This window comes from Alexandromys fortis, unplaced genomic scaffold, assembly GCF_014885135.2.
Source record: "Alexandromys fortis isolate MF-2015 unplaced genomic scaffold, M_Fortis_MF-2015_v1.1 scaffold_5, whole genome shotgun sequence".
NCBI lineage: Eukaryota > Metazoa > Chordata > Mammalia > Rodentia > Cricetidae > Alexandromys > Alexandromys fortis.
The window spans coordinates 16,920,749-16,939,748 of NW_026067924.1; the positions used below are offsets into that span (position 1 = coordinate 16,920,749).

Sequence of the window (19,000 nt, forward strand, 5' to 3'; positions counted from 1 at the left end):
TTTCTAAGGCGCACACCGCTGTGAATTACCTCGTGTTCCTTCTCTACAGTGACTACATTTCAAATAATTTCCTCTAGCTAAAGCTTTCAAAATGCCATCTTAATATCTGTATTATTCTCTTAAGAATTTTTCATAAAAGCAACATGAATCGGTGAATTAGTCACCTGCATCAGTTGTTGAATGCCTCAAGCTTAAGGTCATTTTTCACATACAACATAATTTTACTTAATATACTAGTGTCGATACTGATATTTCCATTCCATTTTGATTATATTATAAACTTTATATATAAATTGCATCATATTGGAAATCTCATTTCTCATATATATTCTATTTAATTGGCTTTCACCAATATTTTCAAAGAATCATCCAACTGCTTCTATGAAGTTTGGATACAATCTTCGAGGCTGGTCGTTCGTCTGTAACTGCTATGCATAGTCCAAGCAAAATGAAAATGCTTTTGTTTTTCTTAAACTCCTGAACTATTTTTTCCTTAACTTGTAAGTTAGGATCTGTGAAGAGGACTCCTGGGGAGCAGTGTCTTCAAAGACTCGTTGACTAGGACTGAGATGATGTGGAGAGTTAGGGGCCCAGACCTAACAGAGGATGGAATCTTACTGGTCCGTGGGGTGGTTGTCTCATCTTTGGCTAATTTTAAGGCCCTGAATGTGGTTGTCGACCTCTATGTCGAAACCAATACCTTGTGGCTAATAGATAAAAGTCAGTTGTAGCCTTAACATTGCAGACCACTAGCTTCCAAATCAATCCAAAACCTAAGAATACCATCAGATGCAATCAGTATGTATCCTGGTAGCCACTGGCTGGTTGGCTGTAGGCATGTATCCAGGTCTCCTGAAAGGACCCCATTTGAAGTTGAACTCTAAGCATTTTCCTGTTTGAACTGCCAGGATAAACAGCCTCTGCGAGGCCCAGTTTCACAGCCTGGATCTGAACAGTGAACAGTGAGCTCGAATTAAATTTAACCACCAAACACAATATACTGACACTGCCACACTGTGGCCCTCATCTGCATGAATAGAGTAGGCTGGGGATTGGGATGGAACTTACTTTCTTTCTTTCTTTCTTTCTTTCTTTCTTTCTTTCTCTCTCTCTTATTTATTTTACATATTTTATGTTCATTGGCTCAGATCTCCCGGAACTGGAGTTATAGACAAGTGTGAGCTGCCATATGGGTGTTGGGAATTGAACCCCGGGTCCTATGGAAGAGCAGACAATGCTCTCAACCACTGAGCCATCTTTTTCAGCCCCTGGGCAGGAACTTTCTACGAATAAAGCCTACTCTTTTCTCAAACACACTTTACTTTTATGTGTAAAGATGTACATTTGCAAGCTAGTTGTTGAAGTAATCTTTTTTACGTAAATTCTTTTTTAGTGTGAAAAATCCATGTTTTTTTTTTAATTTCCCAAGATTTTGCATTTACACTAAAATTTAAACCATTATTTAATAGGCAACTTAACATAAAGTATCTATAAGACATTATTCAACAGTGGTTGGTAGAAGCTAAAATAGTACTGCAGTTCATGCTACCCAGACATGCTATGCCTGACCTCACATTCTCGGCCATCCTGACCCCTGAGCCCTGGTATGTCAGGCCCGAGTATCAGACTGGCTAATTAACAATTTTTATTTTACCCAAAAACTTTATAGAATACTTTGAATATTTGTTTTTTCTTCTTTTTTGTTGTTTATTGTTTTTATTAGTTTACATATACGTAATTTCAATTTAGAACCTAAATAACTCTTACTTATAAAAAAAGGTATAACTTTTTCTTTTATTTAGCTTTATGTGGATGCGTGTTTTGCTTGCATATATATATATAAATATAAACATACAACATGTGCCCCTGATGTCTACAGAGGCCAGAATAAAGCATCAGATCTCCAGGAACTGAAGTAGACAGTTGTGCAATAGCATGTGGGTGTGAGAACTGAACCCAGGTTCTCTGAAAGAGCCACAAGAGCTCCTAAACCTTGACCCATCTTTTCAGGCCTCCACTCCACCCTACATTTTAATATAGAGATGGTTTTATACAAGGGAGATGAGGGATGTGGGGTGGAGAACTGTTGGGTGGGACACTAGGCATTGCCAGGCACTGAATGAACACTTCCTAGGTGTGTGTGTGTGTGTGTGTGTGTGTGTGTGTGTGTACAAATACGCATGAGAGCGAACATGTACTTGCAAGTGTCTATGTGTGCAAAGGTGACGGATGACCCAAAGGGTTGTATAAGAGAGCAGTGAGGGGGTGCAGTGAGATCCCATCATCTCCACTGAGCTTCTCAGTGGAGAAAAAGCAACACCGACTACTCTGAAGAAGACTCGGTTTGTTGAGAACCAGTCTGCATGCTGGAAGCAAGCATGTGCCTGTGACTGTTGTAGTAAACCTAGTAAAATGCTGGCACTTTTCTATAGGTATTTTGAAGGGGTGCTCATGACTCTGTCTTCGCTGAGGAAGGCCAAGTCTCATGAGAAAAAGAAAATTAACAGTAAAAAGTGGAAGAGCTGGGATTTCTTATTCCTCCGAGTTGCAAATCTGTCATTTAAACACTAACTTGAAGATCTTGATCACAGAATCCCAAGGCAGGCAGGGCGATCCAATAGAATTCCTGGTTTTGATTGACGGTCTTCCTTTAGTCCTTGAGTTCTGTGTGTGCAGAAATGATATGTTTGGTTCACTCCAAGTAACCGATGGTTGACAAAAAAAACCACAGGCAGTATATTCTCAACTTATGAGATGAATAGTTTTGTTTTGTTTGTTCTGTTTTGTTTGCATAAATTTGGTGTTTCTGTACGCCTCAATGCCAGAACCGGACCCCACCCCACTGCTCACCCCCTATCTGATGTTCAGTCCTAAGAACTAAACTCTGGCCTTCCTGTAAGATCAGAAACTGTTCTTAACCACTAAGCCATTTCTCCAGCACCCTTTTAAATATATACTGCAAGTAGTTTTCAGATAAAATACGGATTCTGGTGATTAAACTTAGTAAATCATTATTTAAACTTTTTCTTTCTAGAGTTGCTCTTCCCACTAACGTCTATGAACTCGTGATGAATATAAAAGCACCGAATTCTGCATTTTGTATAAGTTTCTAAGCTCTTCGGCAGCAGAATTTTTTTATTTTAACTTTTCTATTAGTCTATGGACTTCAAGATGTCTAAGAATTCAAATCTCTCACCTTAGGCTTCGTAAAAGCCTGTGCCACCATCCCGCGCTTAATTTTGCATGTGCCTTCCAAAACTCAATACCAAGGCAGGAATAGCAGCCTTCATAATTTTTACAAAAATATCCTTATGTAACAAAGCAAAAACTCAAAGTTGAAAACTAGCATAAAATTACAAAGGATTAAGGTTTTGAAGACTATATAAGTCCTCCTGTAAATGTAAATTACTTGCGATTACTCATGTAACAGAGAACACGTGATTTTCAATGCTAATTTACTGTTATAACGCTGGCTTCGCACAGTATTTAAAAGAGTAACAAGTAGCATTAGAACCCGATTCGCAAAATACCTAAATGGGTAACAAGTAGCCTATCTTCACTTAAGGTCTAATTTATTCAATAAATTTAGGGCTGAGTTCACTTAACCTGTCTTTGTCCCTATAATAGAACAGACTGCTGGTTCTACCACCGTCAAGTAGTACAGCGCTTTCCAGTGTTTCCGTAGGTGGCTCTGAAAAGAGCCTTTGTTTTAAGGTGACTTCCACCAGGACAGTCCAAGAGACAGGCAATCAACCTATTTCCCCTTGGCCTTGTGGTGGCTCTCGGTCTTCTTGGGCAGCAGCACCGCCTGGATGTTGGGCAGGACGCCGCCCTGCGCGATCGTCACGCGGCCCAGCAGCTTGTTGAGCTCCTCGTCGTTGCGGATGGCCAGCTGCAGGTGGCGCGGGATGATGCGCGTCTTCTTGTTGTCGCGGGCCGCGTTGCCAGCCAGCTCCAGGATCTCGGCCGTCAGGTACTCCAGCACGGCCGCCAGGTACACCGGGGCGCCGGCGCCCACCCGCTCGGCGTAGTTGCCCTTGCGGAGGAGGCGGTGCACGCGGCCCACGGGGAACTGCAGGCCGGCCCGGGAGGAGCGGGTCTTGGCCTTGGCGCGAGCCTTGCCGCCCTGCTTGCCACGTCCAGACATGGTAAAGCTATAAGGAAGTCAGCGACACAACACAAACTACTAAGCTCTGTAAAACACGGCTGCTTTTATATTTTGTTCCTGGGTAGTAAAAGTACTCATTTGATTGGTTACAAGAGAACTCAGCGCTATAGCCAATAGAAAATAAGGATCTCAAAACCTCATTTGCATAATCACACCCACGATCCCTCTGGTGTTGTTTCTTCCAATTAGCTAAGACTTCTTTGAAATCCTTCATTAGCATAAACGCCCTATAAGTAGGAGATGTCTACTTCCAACCCACATTGAGCTTCCTGTGTTTGGAGATCTGAAGATGCCTGAGCCAGCCAAGTCCGCGCCCGCCCCGAAGAAGGGCTCCAAGAAGGCCGTGACCAAGGCGCAGAAGAAGGACGGCAAGAAGCGCAAGCGCAGCCGCAAGGAGAGCTACTCGGTGTACGTGTACAAGGTGCTGAAGCAGGTCCACCCCGACACCGGCATCTCTTCCAAGGCCATGGGCATCATGAACTCGTTCGTCAACGACATCTTCGAGCGTATCGCGGGCGAGGCGTCGCGCCTGGCGCATTACAACAAGCGCTCGACCATCACGTCCCGGGAGATCCAGACGGCCGTGCGCCTGCTGCTGCCCGGGGAGCTGGCCAAGCACGCCGTGTCCGAGGGCACCAAGGCCGTCACCAAGTACACCAGCTCCAAGTGAGCGCGCCCATCTCGCTCTTAACCCAAAGGCTCTTTTCAGAGCCACCACAATTTCGCCTGAAATAGCTGTTACATGACATTCCTTCCCCACTTCCTGTATTGCTCTTGGCAAGGCAAGTTTCCCCTTCCCATGCTTGGATGTTTTGTTCTTTATTTTCACAGCTCTAAGGCTTGTTTTGTTTTGTATAGTTATTTCCAGAAGTGAACCGGTTACTCAAAACTTTACGCGTCTCGCTTGCCTTTGGATCCGGGCCAAGTCAACTTTTCATACCTAAATATTTAAAGAGGCAGTGTAACCACAGGTTAGCAATGCTGAGTGGGTAAAGGTGAATCGTTAGTGGTGCCCAAGTAAAAGCGGCACCCAGTAGCTCTTGAAAACTAATTTTAAGTGTAAATTCAGCACTAATTATGTGAGAGGCTATCTTCAAGGGTGTGTTCATTGTCATGAGTCCAGCAATAAGAGTCAACCTACACTGAAAATCAGCGGACTCCAGCTGTGCCGCCGAACTGCCTAGGTTAGTTACCTCCCAATATTCGCGGGAGTTCCATGCACCTGCAATTTACCATTATCCAAATAACACCTAACTTCTTTTTTTCGTGTCTCATGGTATTAACGTTTCGGTTACCCCGTAGTCTACTTTCTCCCGTCAATCATGTTTTGTAGATCTTTCTCCACCTATGAAAGAATAAGCTTCACCGCCTAGGTCCCTCCACAGGACGACTGCAGTTGATGCATGGCAAGTGGGGCTATTTAGGGAATGAGCTGGTCTTGCAGGGTGTGTGAAATGGCTCTTTTCTGCCATCTTGTGGCATCAAGTAGAAGCACAAGTCCATGACGTTGAGTTTTCTTGTTCAGACCTGCTTCCTTCTTGTGATGAGCGAGTTGCAGTAGGGTTGCTATTTGTTTCCTAGAAACTACAGGAGTCATTCATGTGTGACTGAGCAAGAGGGTGTAAGACCGAGGGGACTAGGGAGAGCATAGAGGGACTGTCTGGTCAACGCTATCAAAAAATAAATAAATAAAAATAATAAAATACTACTCAAAAGCAAGTTAAAATAACTTAAAATAATTAGAGGCTTGCTTTCTAGATTTAGATCCTTTAATGGTGTGCAGCGCTTAATCATGCGCAAAGATCTTATTAAAACACTTTAGTAGAACGGCAGGGCTGACAAGCAACAGGACGCAGACAGGTATTTCTTGAAGTTCAAGAGCAAAGTGTGATCAGGTGTGGTACTTTTTCTGAGGCCTCTCTTCCAGACGTGGTAGGTGGCTGCCCTCACTCACAAATGTGAATGCGAAAAGATGTGTTTCAGCCTTGGCTAAGAAAACAGCTTCCCGTGAGGTGCTCTCTCAAAATGACTCTGTCTTGTTGGTCGAAACAAAGAGTCCTGGAGGCCAACTGTCCTTGAACTAGCTATGCAGACAAGGACGACTTTAAACTCTTGATTCTTCTGCCCCTGTGTCCTGTGAGCTGGCTCAAAAGTATCTTCATACAGCTGTTCTCTTTTGGTTTTATACTTGCCGTGCTGGGGTGGAAGAAACTCAAAGTCGTGGTGTCAGAGCCTGCTCCAACAAAGTCGGGAGGGGGGGTGCTGAGGCTAATGAAATGTTAGATTGAGAGAAATGAAGACAGAAAACACAGGATAGGTTCGGGAGGTCTGTTGGTCAAGCCAAACAGCCCCGAGTTTATCTCTCAGTCAGCATATATATACTAATAACAGGCAAAAAGCAGATCACAGAACATCATCATCATCATCCTGTACTGTCCTTGAGAGAAAGAAGCACCGTAGCCTCATTGTCTATCCTGTGGATCCTGCTCGGAGCAAGCAGGTTTTACTTTGTAACTGGATGTGCCTTTGACTGGCGTTCAACAGCCTGTGTGTTAATAGATGATGTGTTCTCTATCGTGGGCAAAATGTTCTTTCCCATGGCTTAATCGGAACGTTCTCACAGCCCTCAAGGATGCCGGAGCAGGCAGAGCAGTCAAGCTTGACCTCAAATGACTGTGAAGTCAGAATGGGCTCCAGATAGAAACTGAGTTACATAATGGAATTCATGTTATAAGGGGTTGGTTAATAGATTCGCTTGGGAGACATTAAATCACACAACGTAGGATTTAGCTAAGGGGGCACTGATCCCCAGCTTAATTAGGTCTGTTAGAGGTAAGCAAAATTTACAGCGCTAGGTTGTAAATGTTCACTAGGATTGACAGGCCATTAGGCCCATTCCCCAAACAGCAAGACTCTAACAGGCATCACAACCTGAACCACTAAGTTCTGGCCTGCCATTAAGTCCCCGTGCTCTTATTTGAGAAGCCAAATTCTGCAGGTGGGCAAGACGGACCTGGGTGACAACAGTGTGGACAAGAACGACACTGGTGTACTTCAGAAATAATTCTGGCCAATCTTGGCTGTGTAAATCTCCCATCTCCCCAAGTGGCCAGAGGTGTAGTCTCCTGCCTCTGTTCAAACTGTAGCCTGGGCCAGACCTTAAAATGTCATTTAAGCCTGCTAGTGTGGTGGAACGTATAAACCAATAGTGTACGTAAGTTAGGGAAATCTGTTTTACGCCGTCTCTTGCTTGGGCATGGGCTATCATCCTTCATCTCTAACCGTACACAGTGATTTCTCATTACGAGGACCTACTCTTTCTATAACAGTATTAGTGACTTTTCCCCATTGCTGGAGCCAAATAAATACCCGACCACCACCACAGCAACTTAAGAGAGGAGAGGTTGACTCTGACTTAAAGGTCTAAGGGATCAGGGCAGAGAAGTCATTGTGGCACACTCGAGGAGGTGCTGGTCTCGAGGTTCACATAACCAGGGAGTTTAGCGCACTTCTCCTTTGCACTCGGTCCAGGGCCCAAGTCTGCGGAATGACATTACCCATGTTTAAGGTGGGTCTTCCCATCTCAGTGAATCTAACCTAGATAGCTCCCCACAGACATGACTAGGGACCCCCCCCCCCCCCGTCTTCAGTGACTCTTGATACTGTCATCTTGACAATATTAACCATCGTACTTGCTAATAGAAAATTCTATAGAGAGGGAGAATTAGTAAGTAACTAGGAGGTGAATTGAATACATCACTTAAAAAAACAAATTCTGTAAGTGGCTATCAGAGTATCCACAAACAAGCTGAAAAACTCTTTCTTAAATAAGGCCTAGAACAGAAAGTGATAGTTCCTTTCTCTACAATTGTTTTAGATAAACTGAGTTTGTGTTCAGATCTCTATGAGACTGAAAACTGAGAACTGGAGTGGATAATATGACCACAATGATTTCATTTTATGAGTCTCTCTCTCTCTCTCTCTCTCTCTCTCTCTCTCTCTCTCTCTCTCTCTCTCTCTTCCTCCTTCCTCTCCCTCCTCTCCTTTAAATATAAGAAACCAGTAGTCAGTGTGTTATGCTATAAAATAAATAGATCAATGCTATGTGATAATTTCTGTAATCTTTGAAGAATAATGTTAAATTCTGGTGAGTGGTAAACCAGAAAGTGTGTCTTTTAATTCATTCCAAGCCACAAGTATCCAAGACGTGTCAAGTGTAACCAGGCTGGGCTCAAGGTATAGTGGAAATCACGGAGCAGAAATACAATAACCCCGGTCCTACTGAAAGAGCTTCCCAACACCATACTGAGCTGGTGGTAATGATCGGCAGGGAGGAAAAGGGAGTACGAGGAAAAGTCTGCTCCATATCACTTTCTCTGACACTCTAAATCGGGGCTAGACTTAAGCTCCTTTGAACTGTGACGAACAGACATGCTACTTTGGCTGCTGGGTTAAATACCGCCAATCCGAGTCTGTCACCCTGTCCCAGTTAATTGAAAACGCGGTGTTTTCAACGTGAGGGAATATTTGAGGGCAGAACGCTTTGATTGACTATTATTTTCCGTTTCTATAAGCAAATGGTAGAAAGTTGATAAAGCTTTAATTCTATTGTGGCGAAAAAGTAAAGGAAAAAAGATACTAGCAGAGGATGGTTTCGATCCATCGACCTCTGGGTTATGGGCCCAGCACGCTTCCGCTGCGCCACTCTGCTAACCGCAAGTAGATAGCTTTGAATTCTTACCTTTACAGATTCATGTAACTCCGCCCTTTAAAAAAATAAAATGGTTGACCGCCTTATTTAGAGATTTGGATCTTGCAAAATTCGTTTAGAAAATTTTTATTTCAAATGTCCTCAGAGAAATAAAATTCACTGTTTCTTTAAGAAAACAGTTTGTCGCTAACCTACTAGTCCTTTTTATTTGAAAAGGTGATTTTAATCAAAATATGATTAACATGTACGAGTCATGAAAATGTAAGTAGGTAAAACGTCTGACTCTGAGGGAAATTGTATTTAAGAGGAAAGAAAAATTTGCACCCTGCATTGGCCGGGAATCGAACCCGGGCCTCCCGCGTGGCAGGCGAGAATTCTACCACTGAACCACCAATGCTTGGTGTATGAGCAGCTCTAATAATCTTACAAATGTGTATATTGCTTATTTTTAAGATATTAAATACAATTATTTTTAAATAAGAAGGTATGAATGTTATTTTACAGTTTTATTGTAATGCTTCTTCCTGATTTATTGCAACCATTGGGAGTCCCAGGAACTTGATACCGCCTTGAAGACCATAAGTCTCCCTTCAGGGATGGAAAGGTATTCGGACCCGGGCAGTAAGGAGGAGGGCACCTGCGGAGGCCGTGAATATCACCTCAAGGGCTAAAATTCTCAGCACTCGCTTAGGAACCTGGACGGAAACGGGAGGGAAAAAAGGGGGGGGGGACTCCCCAGGCCAACTAGAGGGCGCAGAAGAGCAGAGCAGAGGGAGAAGAGGAACCCCACACCCGCCCAGCTTCGTGGGATCCAGTGCTGCTCCCTGCTGGTCGCCTTAGGAGTTTTGGTCAAGGTTACATTGATTTAGGAAGTAGCTCCGAGGTGTCCTTTAGGAAAACCGAGTGCAGTGTCTCATCAAGGGATAACTTCTCCCAAAAGGCACAATCAAGACTTCCATAAAAATATAAACGTGAACTCGTTTTAGACGACTTTGTATGATATAACAAACTCAAGGTATGATTTCTGTACTCAATCAACAACAACAACAACAAAAAAAAATCCAAAGAAGAGAAGCTTTTCCATAAGAGATCAGGAATGTCGAAATGAGTGTGTGAACGAGGTCATAACTAGGTTTTCCTTTGCGCATACTGAGTCTGGCTTTGCCTGGGGTCTCCTTTCAGGCACCTCCCGGATGAGAATATAAATGTGCAGCCCTACAAAAACTTCTGGAGAAGTTGAAAGGGTGGGGAAATTCTCTCCAAAAGTCTTTAGGATTTGGAATGTACGATGGGACAGAAGCTGAGGGTGGAGCCAGGCGATGAGGCTAAGAGAAGTAGGGGGAAGGTGGGAGATTAACCAATCAATCTCTTTTAGGTATGTTGCCTCAAAATCCCAAATTCCGTGATAGAGGAGAAAGGATATTCAGTATTGTATCAAAATGTAAAACCTGTTCAGCAAAAGGAGCTGTATAGAAATTTAAAAACATGCCACTGACAAGCAGAAAACATACACTACTTTCCTGATAAAGGGATTTTCCCCAGAACACATTGTTAAATTAAAAAACATATTGAGGAAGGAGACACCTTTGGAAGCAGCACTGGAGAAAGAGAGACCATGGCAATAAGAACACTTTTCAGAGCTAAACTGTCCAAAATCGAAACTTTAAAAAACTTACATTCAGGAGAGACTTCAATGAAAAATCGCCATTGTAAAGAGAGAAAAGGACTCCTGAAGAAAAGGAAAAGGGCTTTATGCCACAGAGAACACTGATGCTAAAGTTGGGGCCTCAGAAGCTTTTGCCTCTCAGTCTCTCCCCCACTCAGAGGGTGGAAGGCTCACGTGTCACTATTCTTTTTGAAAGTTTTACTTTGTTATTATTATTTGTGTGTTGTGTATGTGTCTTGCAAGTGTGAAGCTGTGCGTGTCGTGGAGGTCAGGGGACAACCCTTTGAAGCTGAGAGGTTTTGCGTAGGGCCTTGGGATTGAACTCTGGTCTTCCGGTCTGAATGACAAGTGCCTTTGCTGTTGGAGCCATCCCTCCATCCATCCCTGATGCCCGCCCCCTCTTGTTTACTTACAACAACGCTAGATTCTCATTGTTTGTCGCTGAGTGATGAGCTGAACTACTTGCTTACCTCTGCCATCCGCCAGACTAAAATGCTCACGGACTAAATGCTGCTCCTCTTCGCACGAGCCAAGCAACAAGAGCAGCTTCCTTGTGTGTAAGGCATTGTATGATATGATCGTGCTGCCCTTTCGTCTAAATTCCTCATCCGCTGGCTTTTTCTGGTGTAAGGACATTAAAGGAGATCATCCCTTTCGAGTCCTTCGTAAAGCACAGAGCCAACACCTCAATTAAGGAAAGAGGTTAAGAGGAAGAAAACATAGCAACTATACTTGATCAACGTTTGACAAGATGTGGGAGCCTTGAGACAGACCATTTAAAGGCGCAGGGTGAATCATCTATCTTCATGATTGCATTTGTTGAAGTTCATCATGACCACGTGGGCTGAAAGGATAGTCCAACAGATAATAAGCATACTATATCACACAGTAGAGACAAAAATCCTCACTCTCAACTCTGTAGGTGCAGAAGGCATTTGATATATTCAATGGCCCTTGAAATGTATGTTTATATACCCATGAACATATATACACACCCATCTCCCTCCCCCCCACACACACAAAGTCTTTCCCAGCCCTTGGGAGGCAGAGGCAAGCAGATCTCTGTGAGTTCAAGTCCAGCCTGGACCACAGAGGGAGTGTCAGGACAGGCTCCAGAGCTACACAGAGAAATCCTGTCTCAAATCCCCCACCCCCCCAAAAATTCTTGGTAAAAACACTGTAATCACATTTCTTGGTTTAAAAATATACTATCAAGCAGAAACAATCAAAATAGAAAAGTTCTGGCATAAAAACAAACAAAGCGATAGCAGAATAGAAAGATTGATATTAATCCTGTACTTCTATGTCAACTGATTTTTAACAAAGATGCAAAAAAAAAAAAAAACACATTTTCAAGATAGGTCAGGCTTTGTATTAAAAAAAATAGAGGAAATGTTTGACAGCATTAGAATGTGGAAGGCATTTTTGGACAAGCTCTTAAATACACAAGAGATAAAAGCCAAAGTGTATGGGACCATATCAAGCTCAGATGCTTCTGCACTGAGAAAGCAACTGAAAATAAAAGACAGGAGATGTCTGCAAATTGTCTATGTGTCATTATTCAGAATATAGGAGGAATTCAAGATATAGCAAGGCCTTAAAAGACAGAAGAAATGGCAACAGACCTAAGCAGACATTTCAAAAAGGATGACTTAAAGATGGCTGGGGGATTTCTCTAAGAATGCTGAGAATGCAAATGAAACCCACGATGACATTCTGTCATTTCACCCCAGTCATACTCGGCTTTATAATACTGGTGATGGCATAGATAAAGTGGAACATTTAGGTACTGTTGGTGCTAATGTAAATTAGTTACCTATCACAGAACACAATTTAAATTAGCACACCCGTTATAGAAAACAGTTTGAAGATTCCTCAAAGACCTAGAAATACCACATAATGCAGAAATCTCACTGTTGCACACTCATCTGTAGTGCAGAAGCCTCACTCTTGCATACTCATCTATAGTGCTGAAACCTCACTGTTGCACACTCGTGTACAGAGCAGAAACCTCGCTGTTGCACACTCATCTAGGAAATGGCATCAGTATTTCGAGGCATCTGCACTCCCGTGTTTACTGTGGCTGTAGTCACAACAGCCAAGGGATGGGATTTTTAATTTATTCTCCTGCCAACTTCTGACCAAAGTTTAGTTCAATGTATATCCATCCTAGTAAGCAATGCAATCTCCCTTCTACTGCTTCAAATAGGAACAATATGTAGAGTTTAATATCTTCTCATGATAGTAAGATAGGGATGATGCTAGGAATAAGAACAAAGTGGATTCTTGCCCATCTCATCAAGATTCTAGGAAACAGCTTAACTTTGTCCTTCTTGCTTTAGGAGATGAAGGGCTACGTGATCCCCAGTGGCAGAGATGGCTCAGCACTTTAGCGATGAGATAGGTGTACAGGCACGCCTCATACCTCGTGTTACCTAATTAGCAAAAGGCGGGGCTAGGAATCTTAAGAGGAATTATTTATTCTAGATGATTTAGAAGTCTCCCAAGTGCCATCATGAATATTTATGAGACAGACTGAGAGAGATTTGACCGAGATTCACAAAGTGGAGAAAGCACTGTGAAGGGACCCAGAGGTGAGACCATATGGCTGTGAATAAGCGACCTGACACGTGCAAGGCCTCCAGGAGCTGCAACAGGCGTGGGACAGTTCCTCCCAAGGACGCTTCCTCCCTCACCACTCAAATGTGAAAAATGGCCAGGCTGGTTGATACCTTGGTTTCAGGTACAGAACCTATGGAACTTTGGAAATCTTCTTCACATCTAACCAAGTTCTTCTTATAGATTCCAGGACCCTAACCTTTTGGGTAGAAGAATCTTTATAAGCTGTGCACTGCGGTTCCTCTCCAGCATTTGTAAATCTCAGAGACACTTACTCATTCCTGTCATTCCATATTTTCTAGTGTGACATTCATGAGCACAATCAAAATAAGCAATTCTGTCCCTTGAAGCCACAACCACCAGCTCAACATCTACACAAGACTGGACACAGTGTTATAGCTGTCATTTTCTGTCTGCTTTCTTTCCTTTAGTCACTTAGAGGAATTACTGTATTAAGTTTGATCTCACTGTTGAAAACTCCTGAAACAGAATGAAATAGAAAAGCATTGAGTAGGTTGTTGACTCAACCTTGTTTCATAAATATCTGGTTTCCAAGATTGTCAGAAATGGTCAACTTTGTTAGGACTTGTATAGTATTGATATTGCTATGAGTTCTTCCATTGTTGATGTGGGATTCCCCTCTGTATGTTATTAATATGTTTTATTACCTTTGGTAATAAAGAAGCTGCTTTGGCCTATAGTAAAGCAGAATAAAGCCAGGCTGGAAGAGATAGAGAGTGAAAGTAGACAAGTCAGAGACAAGCCATGTAGCTGCTGACAGAGAAAGATGCCAGAACAGAACCTTACTAGGTAAGCCACAGCCTTGTGTTGATACACAGATTAATAGAAATGGGTTAATTTAAGATGAAAGAGTTAGATAATAAGCCTGAGCTAATAGGGTAAACAATTGCAATTAATATAGTTTCTGTATGATTATTCAGGCCTGGGCAGCCAGGAAATGAAAGTGCAGCCTCCACCAACACATTGTCCTAAAATCAACTTCTTGATTCCCCCCCCCCCCACTGGTAGGAATTCTTCTACTTATGAAAGAAACTACATTTTTTGACCATTCTTCCAATCTGATGTCAATGATATCAGGACAAAGCACTCCCTACTCCATGCTGAAAAAATCCATGCCTTAAAAAGTCTTTGAGAAGTTTGCTATTCTGATTGATTCTTACTCTCTATTCTATAAAGGCATCTTAAATGCCTAGTATGTCTATTAAAATGCAAATCCCAGAGCTCCAGCCAATCGTTGAGCAGTATGTTCTCCCAGGTGAGGGTTTTATGGAATATATTGTCAATCATATTTCTGTACCTTCAGTGTAGAAAATGAATTTGAAATATCTATACTAATTAATGTTAAATACCACCCATTTGTTGCTTTTACTTCAAATCTTATTTCTCACATTTAAACTATATCTCCTTTAGGAGTTAATGAGAAAAAAATATATATATATACATTTATGAAAAAGCATTTAAAATGCCAAACAAGAGTTTGATTACAGGTTAAAATATCTCTTTATTATTATTTCTTTTTTAGTAGATGAAACAGGATGTCACTTTAATAGAAGTAGAAACTGTAAAAATAAAATAATGAAATAGTTTAATAACCTTTGGGTGGGGGATTCACTGTGGAATTTAAATTGTGTTGGTGTAGAAATAAAGCTGAATTTTTATACAGCCTCAAAAAGATGCGTCTATGGCCAGCATCACATACTTCCGTTCAAACTTCTACACATCTCTAAAAGAGTGAGGGGTGTGCTTATATATCTGACAGCGTATCCGCATGTATAGTAAATGCCTTGTTTCTGTAGAAAGGATTCTCAGATTTGTACCTGAGAAATCTAAGGAGCCTTACCAAGCACACACAAATTATGAAGCTTGAAAATGTGCAGTGTAGGGTTAGCTGTTTGGGGTGATCAGAAAAGGCAGCTACCAGGGCTTGTGAAATGAATATATTTAGGCAGCAGAATGCTGATGTAGTTTTTTCTCTGCAAGATTTTATTTGATGAGGATCATCATAATAGTTCAATAAAGAAGAAAACAATATAATTTATGAGGTTGTAAAAACTTACACTAATAAGGATGTTATTTGGGCAATCCTTATTTTTTAATCAAGAAGACCCTTGTCACCAACCTCTTAAATGCTCCCTTTACCTCTTTGTTCCTAAGTGTGTAGATGAGGGGGTTCAGCATGGGTGTGATGATCCCATAAAAGAGGGACACCATTTTCCCTCTGTCCTTGGAGGCAGGAGACGGTGGCTGCAGATACATGTAGATGGCAGTACCATAAAACAGCACCACCACAATTAGGTGGGAGCCACATGTCCCAAATGCCTTTCGCCGACCTTCAGCTGACCTGATCCTCAACACTGCTTGGACAATAAAGGCATACGATATGAGGATGAGGGTCACAGGTATTAAAAGAAACAGGACACTGATGAAGAAGAGTTCTGCTTCATTCGCCGTCGTATCCACACAGGACAGCTTGAGCAGGGCAGGAACCTCACAGAAGAAGTGATCCACTTTCTTGTGACCACACCGTGGCATCTGAAGGGTCCACGTGGACTGCAATACTGAGTTGCTGAAGCCACTGATCCAACACGCAGCCGCCAACTGCAGGCAGCGCCTTTGGTGCATGATGACTGAGTAATGAAGAGGTTGACAGATGGCTATAAATCTGTCGAAGGACATGACGCCCAGGAGAAGGCATTCAGTGGAACCCAAGGCCAGGAAAATGAAAAGCTGGACCACGCAGCCTCCATAGCTGATCACCTTCCGGGAGCTGCAGATGTTGACGAGCATCTGGGGCACTGTGCTCGTGGTGTAGCACAGGTCCAGCAGGGACAGGTTCGTGAGGAAAAAGTACATGGGGGTGTGGAGTTTGGAATCCAGGCGGGACACCAGAATTATCGTCATATTCCCGAAGATGGTCAGGATGTAGGACACCAGAAACACCACAAAGAGCGGCAGCTCCAGCCATGGCCGATCTGAGAACCCTAAGAGAATGAACTCCCCTGAGATGCTCTCATTGGCCAGAGTCATGGTAAATGGTGCAGTCTCCGGGTCCCTGGAACACAGAGTTAGTAAGCCGGTGAACATGTTTATTGACCGCGTCAATTAGATATGAATTGATGATGCCAGAGTGTTTCCTGCATTTCCAAACTGATCTGTTAGTGTGAAAACCGTGTTGATAAAAGGTTAAGCGTCTGTCAAATCTTCCACAGGTGTTCATGGATTGCTAACAGTTTTTACCACAGCGATTTCGAGTTTGCAGCACTGAGTCCGTTTCTACAGTCACAGAGCTTCTCCTCTGTGTTTGCCTGTCCTGTGGACAGTTGCTCTGGGGTCTTTCTACCTGGGTATGTGCTGTTGGGGGGACAGAGATATTGCTCCTGTTATTTGAATTCACTTAAATGTCTTCCCAGAATCAGTGAGAATGTGTGGTTGCAGGCATTTGTTAGAATTATGTAAACCTCATTTCCCCACTATTCCTGTTCTTCCCTCAAATAAGTGCAGACATTAATTATGGCTTCTACCTCGTAAGTTTTCAGAGACAGTGTCAGGAGACTCATCCTCCAATGCTGTGTCACAGAATCCACAGGTACAGTTAGCTGCTGTGACAGTGAGGCTGGCGGGCCTGGCTCATCTGCCCTTCTGGAACTAGTTTCACTGTGTCTTGTACTCTGATCTTAGGGTCCTCATCTGTAAGGTGAGGACACAGATGCATTTTCTGGCCTGTTGAGAGTCACAGGTGCGCCCACTCAGCCTAACTCTGGGAGGAAACAGGAGTGAGCTCAAAGCATCCACAGACGTGCTCAAAAGAGTCACTTGGAGCTCCTACAGTGTTCTCTTTCCAAATATGTAAGCATGCAAGTGGTTATGCTACAACCCCCACAATCAGGTTCAACTCCAGGGGGCAAAGAAACAGATTCTAAGTGTGGATGCTATCTTTTGTGTAAACAGTTGACAGTGCCTGCTCCACAGGCGCGCAGGTGCTGGGCCACAGGCATCAGAGAGCTGTGATACTCTGAGGAAGTGTTCATAGCTCTGCATTGGGACAGTGCTTCTGAGACCAGTCTGTTGTGAACGTGTGCATCACAGACAACTCTCAGTGATAATCGAAATTATTTTATGACTTAGCTATCATTAGAAATTATACTTTTCAGCTTTGGTCCTGTTCATCCTGTTCATTCATTGCTTGTTAGCAAACGGGGCTGATTTTTTTTCTACTCCTTGCAGAACATTTACTCCTTCAGGGCACATCCCCTTGCTTCCATCTTAGAAATTTGAAATATATGGCTATAGAGAGAGACTTTAAGTGTCAGGTTTTTATTTGAGATAAGATATCAGGTGCCCAAGCCTGTATGGAACTTCCTGGTAACCCAGGCTCACCTGGAGCTCCCTTCTCCCACCTCTAGAGTGCAGTTAGCAGGTGAGCACCATCACTCCCCGTGTAGTGGTGCTGGGACCGAACCCTGGGCTTCAAGCGCAGTAGGCAAGCGTTCAGCAAATCTGAGCTGGATTCCCTGTCTTGGATGGATTTTTAAGTGAAAATGTGTGACTGGACAGCTGTGCCCATTTAAAGAACACACAGCGTGCAGCATCTAAATCCGAGCCTGCAGACTGACAGGTGCCCTAAGGAATGCAGAAGAGGCTCCTCCCTGGGAAACAGAGGCAGAGAGAGGAGAGCAAAGGCATCTTGGCCTACTCTGACAGTAGTCTGTTGAGTTTTAAAATAAGCACGTTTCTCTTATAATGTTTTTAATTGCTTTACTCCCCAGTCTATTTGGGTTTCTATTTTCAGACTAGTGTAACTTTAGATAAGACTTCAATAGCCATCAGACTCAAATCTTCATAAGAAATCTAATTTCTTTAACTCAGTGCTTTCTTAAAATTCAGTATGACTCTATGAAGGCATTTAAAACATGAATTGAAGAAACACATTTTTATCCTCTTAATCAGAAACATACATTGCCAAGAATTGTGGGAACAAGGTAGAAAGAACAGGATAAACAATATTAGAAATATACATTTCACATACTTTACAGTTTTATTTTTGTTATTTTTGCCTTATGGAGCTGAGGCTAGGCTCAGTCTTGATACGTAGCTGATGTTGGCACTATCCTCCTGCCTTTCCCTCTGACATGCTGGGTACAGGTCTTTAGCATAATATACAGTTGACATAGCCTTGTATTATAAGAGTGTATCACCCCAGTTCACCAAGGACTTGCTGTCCTGGTATAGTGACTGGTAGAGTTACTTTCGTTTCCAAACTGGATCCTCTCTGGGTAAGTTGTGAAGTCTCCCTAACTGAGTGGTAAAATGGTCTCTGTATTTTTGCTAAAGAGGCATCTCACCAGTGAGGACAAAGCACGTGTTCTCCTCTAACATGACTGATGACCCCACTGACTTGGCCTCGATGCTGATGTTTCTTCTGAGAACTCAGCAAAAGACTGTCTCTCCAGGAAGCCTCATTATTGATAAAGGAGAGAAAGTTAGTTGACTCATTTCTAATCAAAGGACCCCTCACCCCGAGAGTCATAATTTATAACTGCTTTATGAATGGCATATTAGTGCGCCTGTGATATGTGGCATCCTCTCATGCTCCATCGTCACAGTACAGGGAGGAGCAGAAGCACTTATCATTCTTGCAGGAACTGTTGGGGCAGAGTACCACAGAGGGACAGCCAGGAAAGGCAGGGAGGGCATGGAAGAATTTAACGCTCCAGTTCTCACGCTGTGCGTTATTCAGCTTGCTGAATGTATCCGTCTTCCAAGTGAGACCCTAAAATGGTTATGAACTCCTAAACGCATACCTATGGATAATATT

The 19,000-nt window shown here is 42.9% G+C and overlaps 3 protein-coding genes and 2 non-coding genes across 6 annotated transcripts; 1 reads left to right on the top strand and 4 right to left on the bottom strand.

The window, feature by feature from the left end:
- Positions 1 to 3,739: 3,739 nt before the first annotated feature.
- Positions 3,740 to 4,272, bottom strand: LOC126501797 (histone H2A type 1-E). The gene has a single exon (XM_050142651.1). The coding sequence runs from the start codon at positions 4,145 to 4,147 to the stop codon at positions 3,755 to 3,757; it is 393 nt and encodes a 130-aa protein (XP_049998608.1). The 5' UTR covers positions 4,148 to 4,272; the 3' UTR covers positions 3,740 to 3,754.
- A 139-nt stretch (positions 4,273 to 4,411) lies between these two features.
- On the top strand, positions 4,412 to 4,888 carry LOC126501809 (histone H2B type 1-C/E/F/G/I). The gene has a single exon (XM_050142665.1). The coding sequence runs from the start codon at positions 4,458 to 4,460 to the stop codon at positions 4,836 to 4,838; it is 381 nt and encodes a 126-aa protein (XP_049998622.1). The 5' UTR covers positions 4,412 to 4,457; the 3' UTR covers positions 4,839 to 4,888.
- Positions 4,889 to 8,807: 3,919 nt separating this feature from the next.
- Trnam-cau (transfer RNA methionine (anticodon CAU)) lies at positions 8,808 to 8,879 on the bottom strand. The gene has a single exon. It is a non-coding gene; the product is annotated as a tRNA-Met (tRNA).
- Positions 8,880 to 9,205: 326 nt separating this feature from the next.
- On the bottom strand, positions 9,206 to 9,276 carry Trnag-gcc (transfer RNA glycine (anticodon GCC)). Its single transcript has one exon. It is a non-coding gene; the product is annotated as a tRNA-Gly (tRNA).
- A 1,407-nt stretch (positions 9,277 to 10,683) lies between these two features.
- Positions 10,684 to 16,212, bottom strand: LOC126501764 (olfactory receptor 2B2-like). 2 transcript variants are annotated; one of them, XM_050142617.1, is made up of 2 exons: positions 15,301 to 16,212; positions 10,684 to 10,698 (listed from the first exon to the last, which is right to left on the bottom strand). In XM_050142617.1, exons 1-2 carry the CDS (start codon positions 16,210 to 16,212, stop codon positions 10,684 to 10,686), a joined length of 927 nt encoding a protein of 308 aa, XP_049998574.1. The 2 variants fall into 2 exon arrangements, with proteins under 2 accessions (XP_049998574.1, XP_049998572.1); XM_050142615.1 differs by lacking the exon at positions 10,684 to 10,698 and having other exon boundaries at positions 15,271 to 16,212.
- Positions 16,213 to 19,000: the final 2,788 nt, after the last annotated feature.

Bases quoted from the DNA above. Each gene is read 5' to 3' on its own strand.
- LOC126501797 (XM_050142651.1), bottom strand. From the start codon at position 4,147: ATGTCTGGACGTGGCAAGCAGGGCGGCAAGGCTCGCGCCAAGGCCAAG.
- LOC126501764 (XM_050142615.1), bottom strand. From the start codon at position 16,212: ATGACTCTGGCCAATGAGAGCATCTCAGGGGAGTTCATTCTCTTAGGG.
- LOC126501809 (XM_050142665.1), top strand. From the start codon at position 4,458: ATGCCTGAGCCAGCCAAGTCCGCGCCCGCCCCGAAGAAGGGCTCCAAG.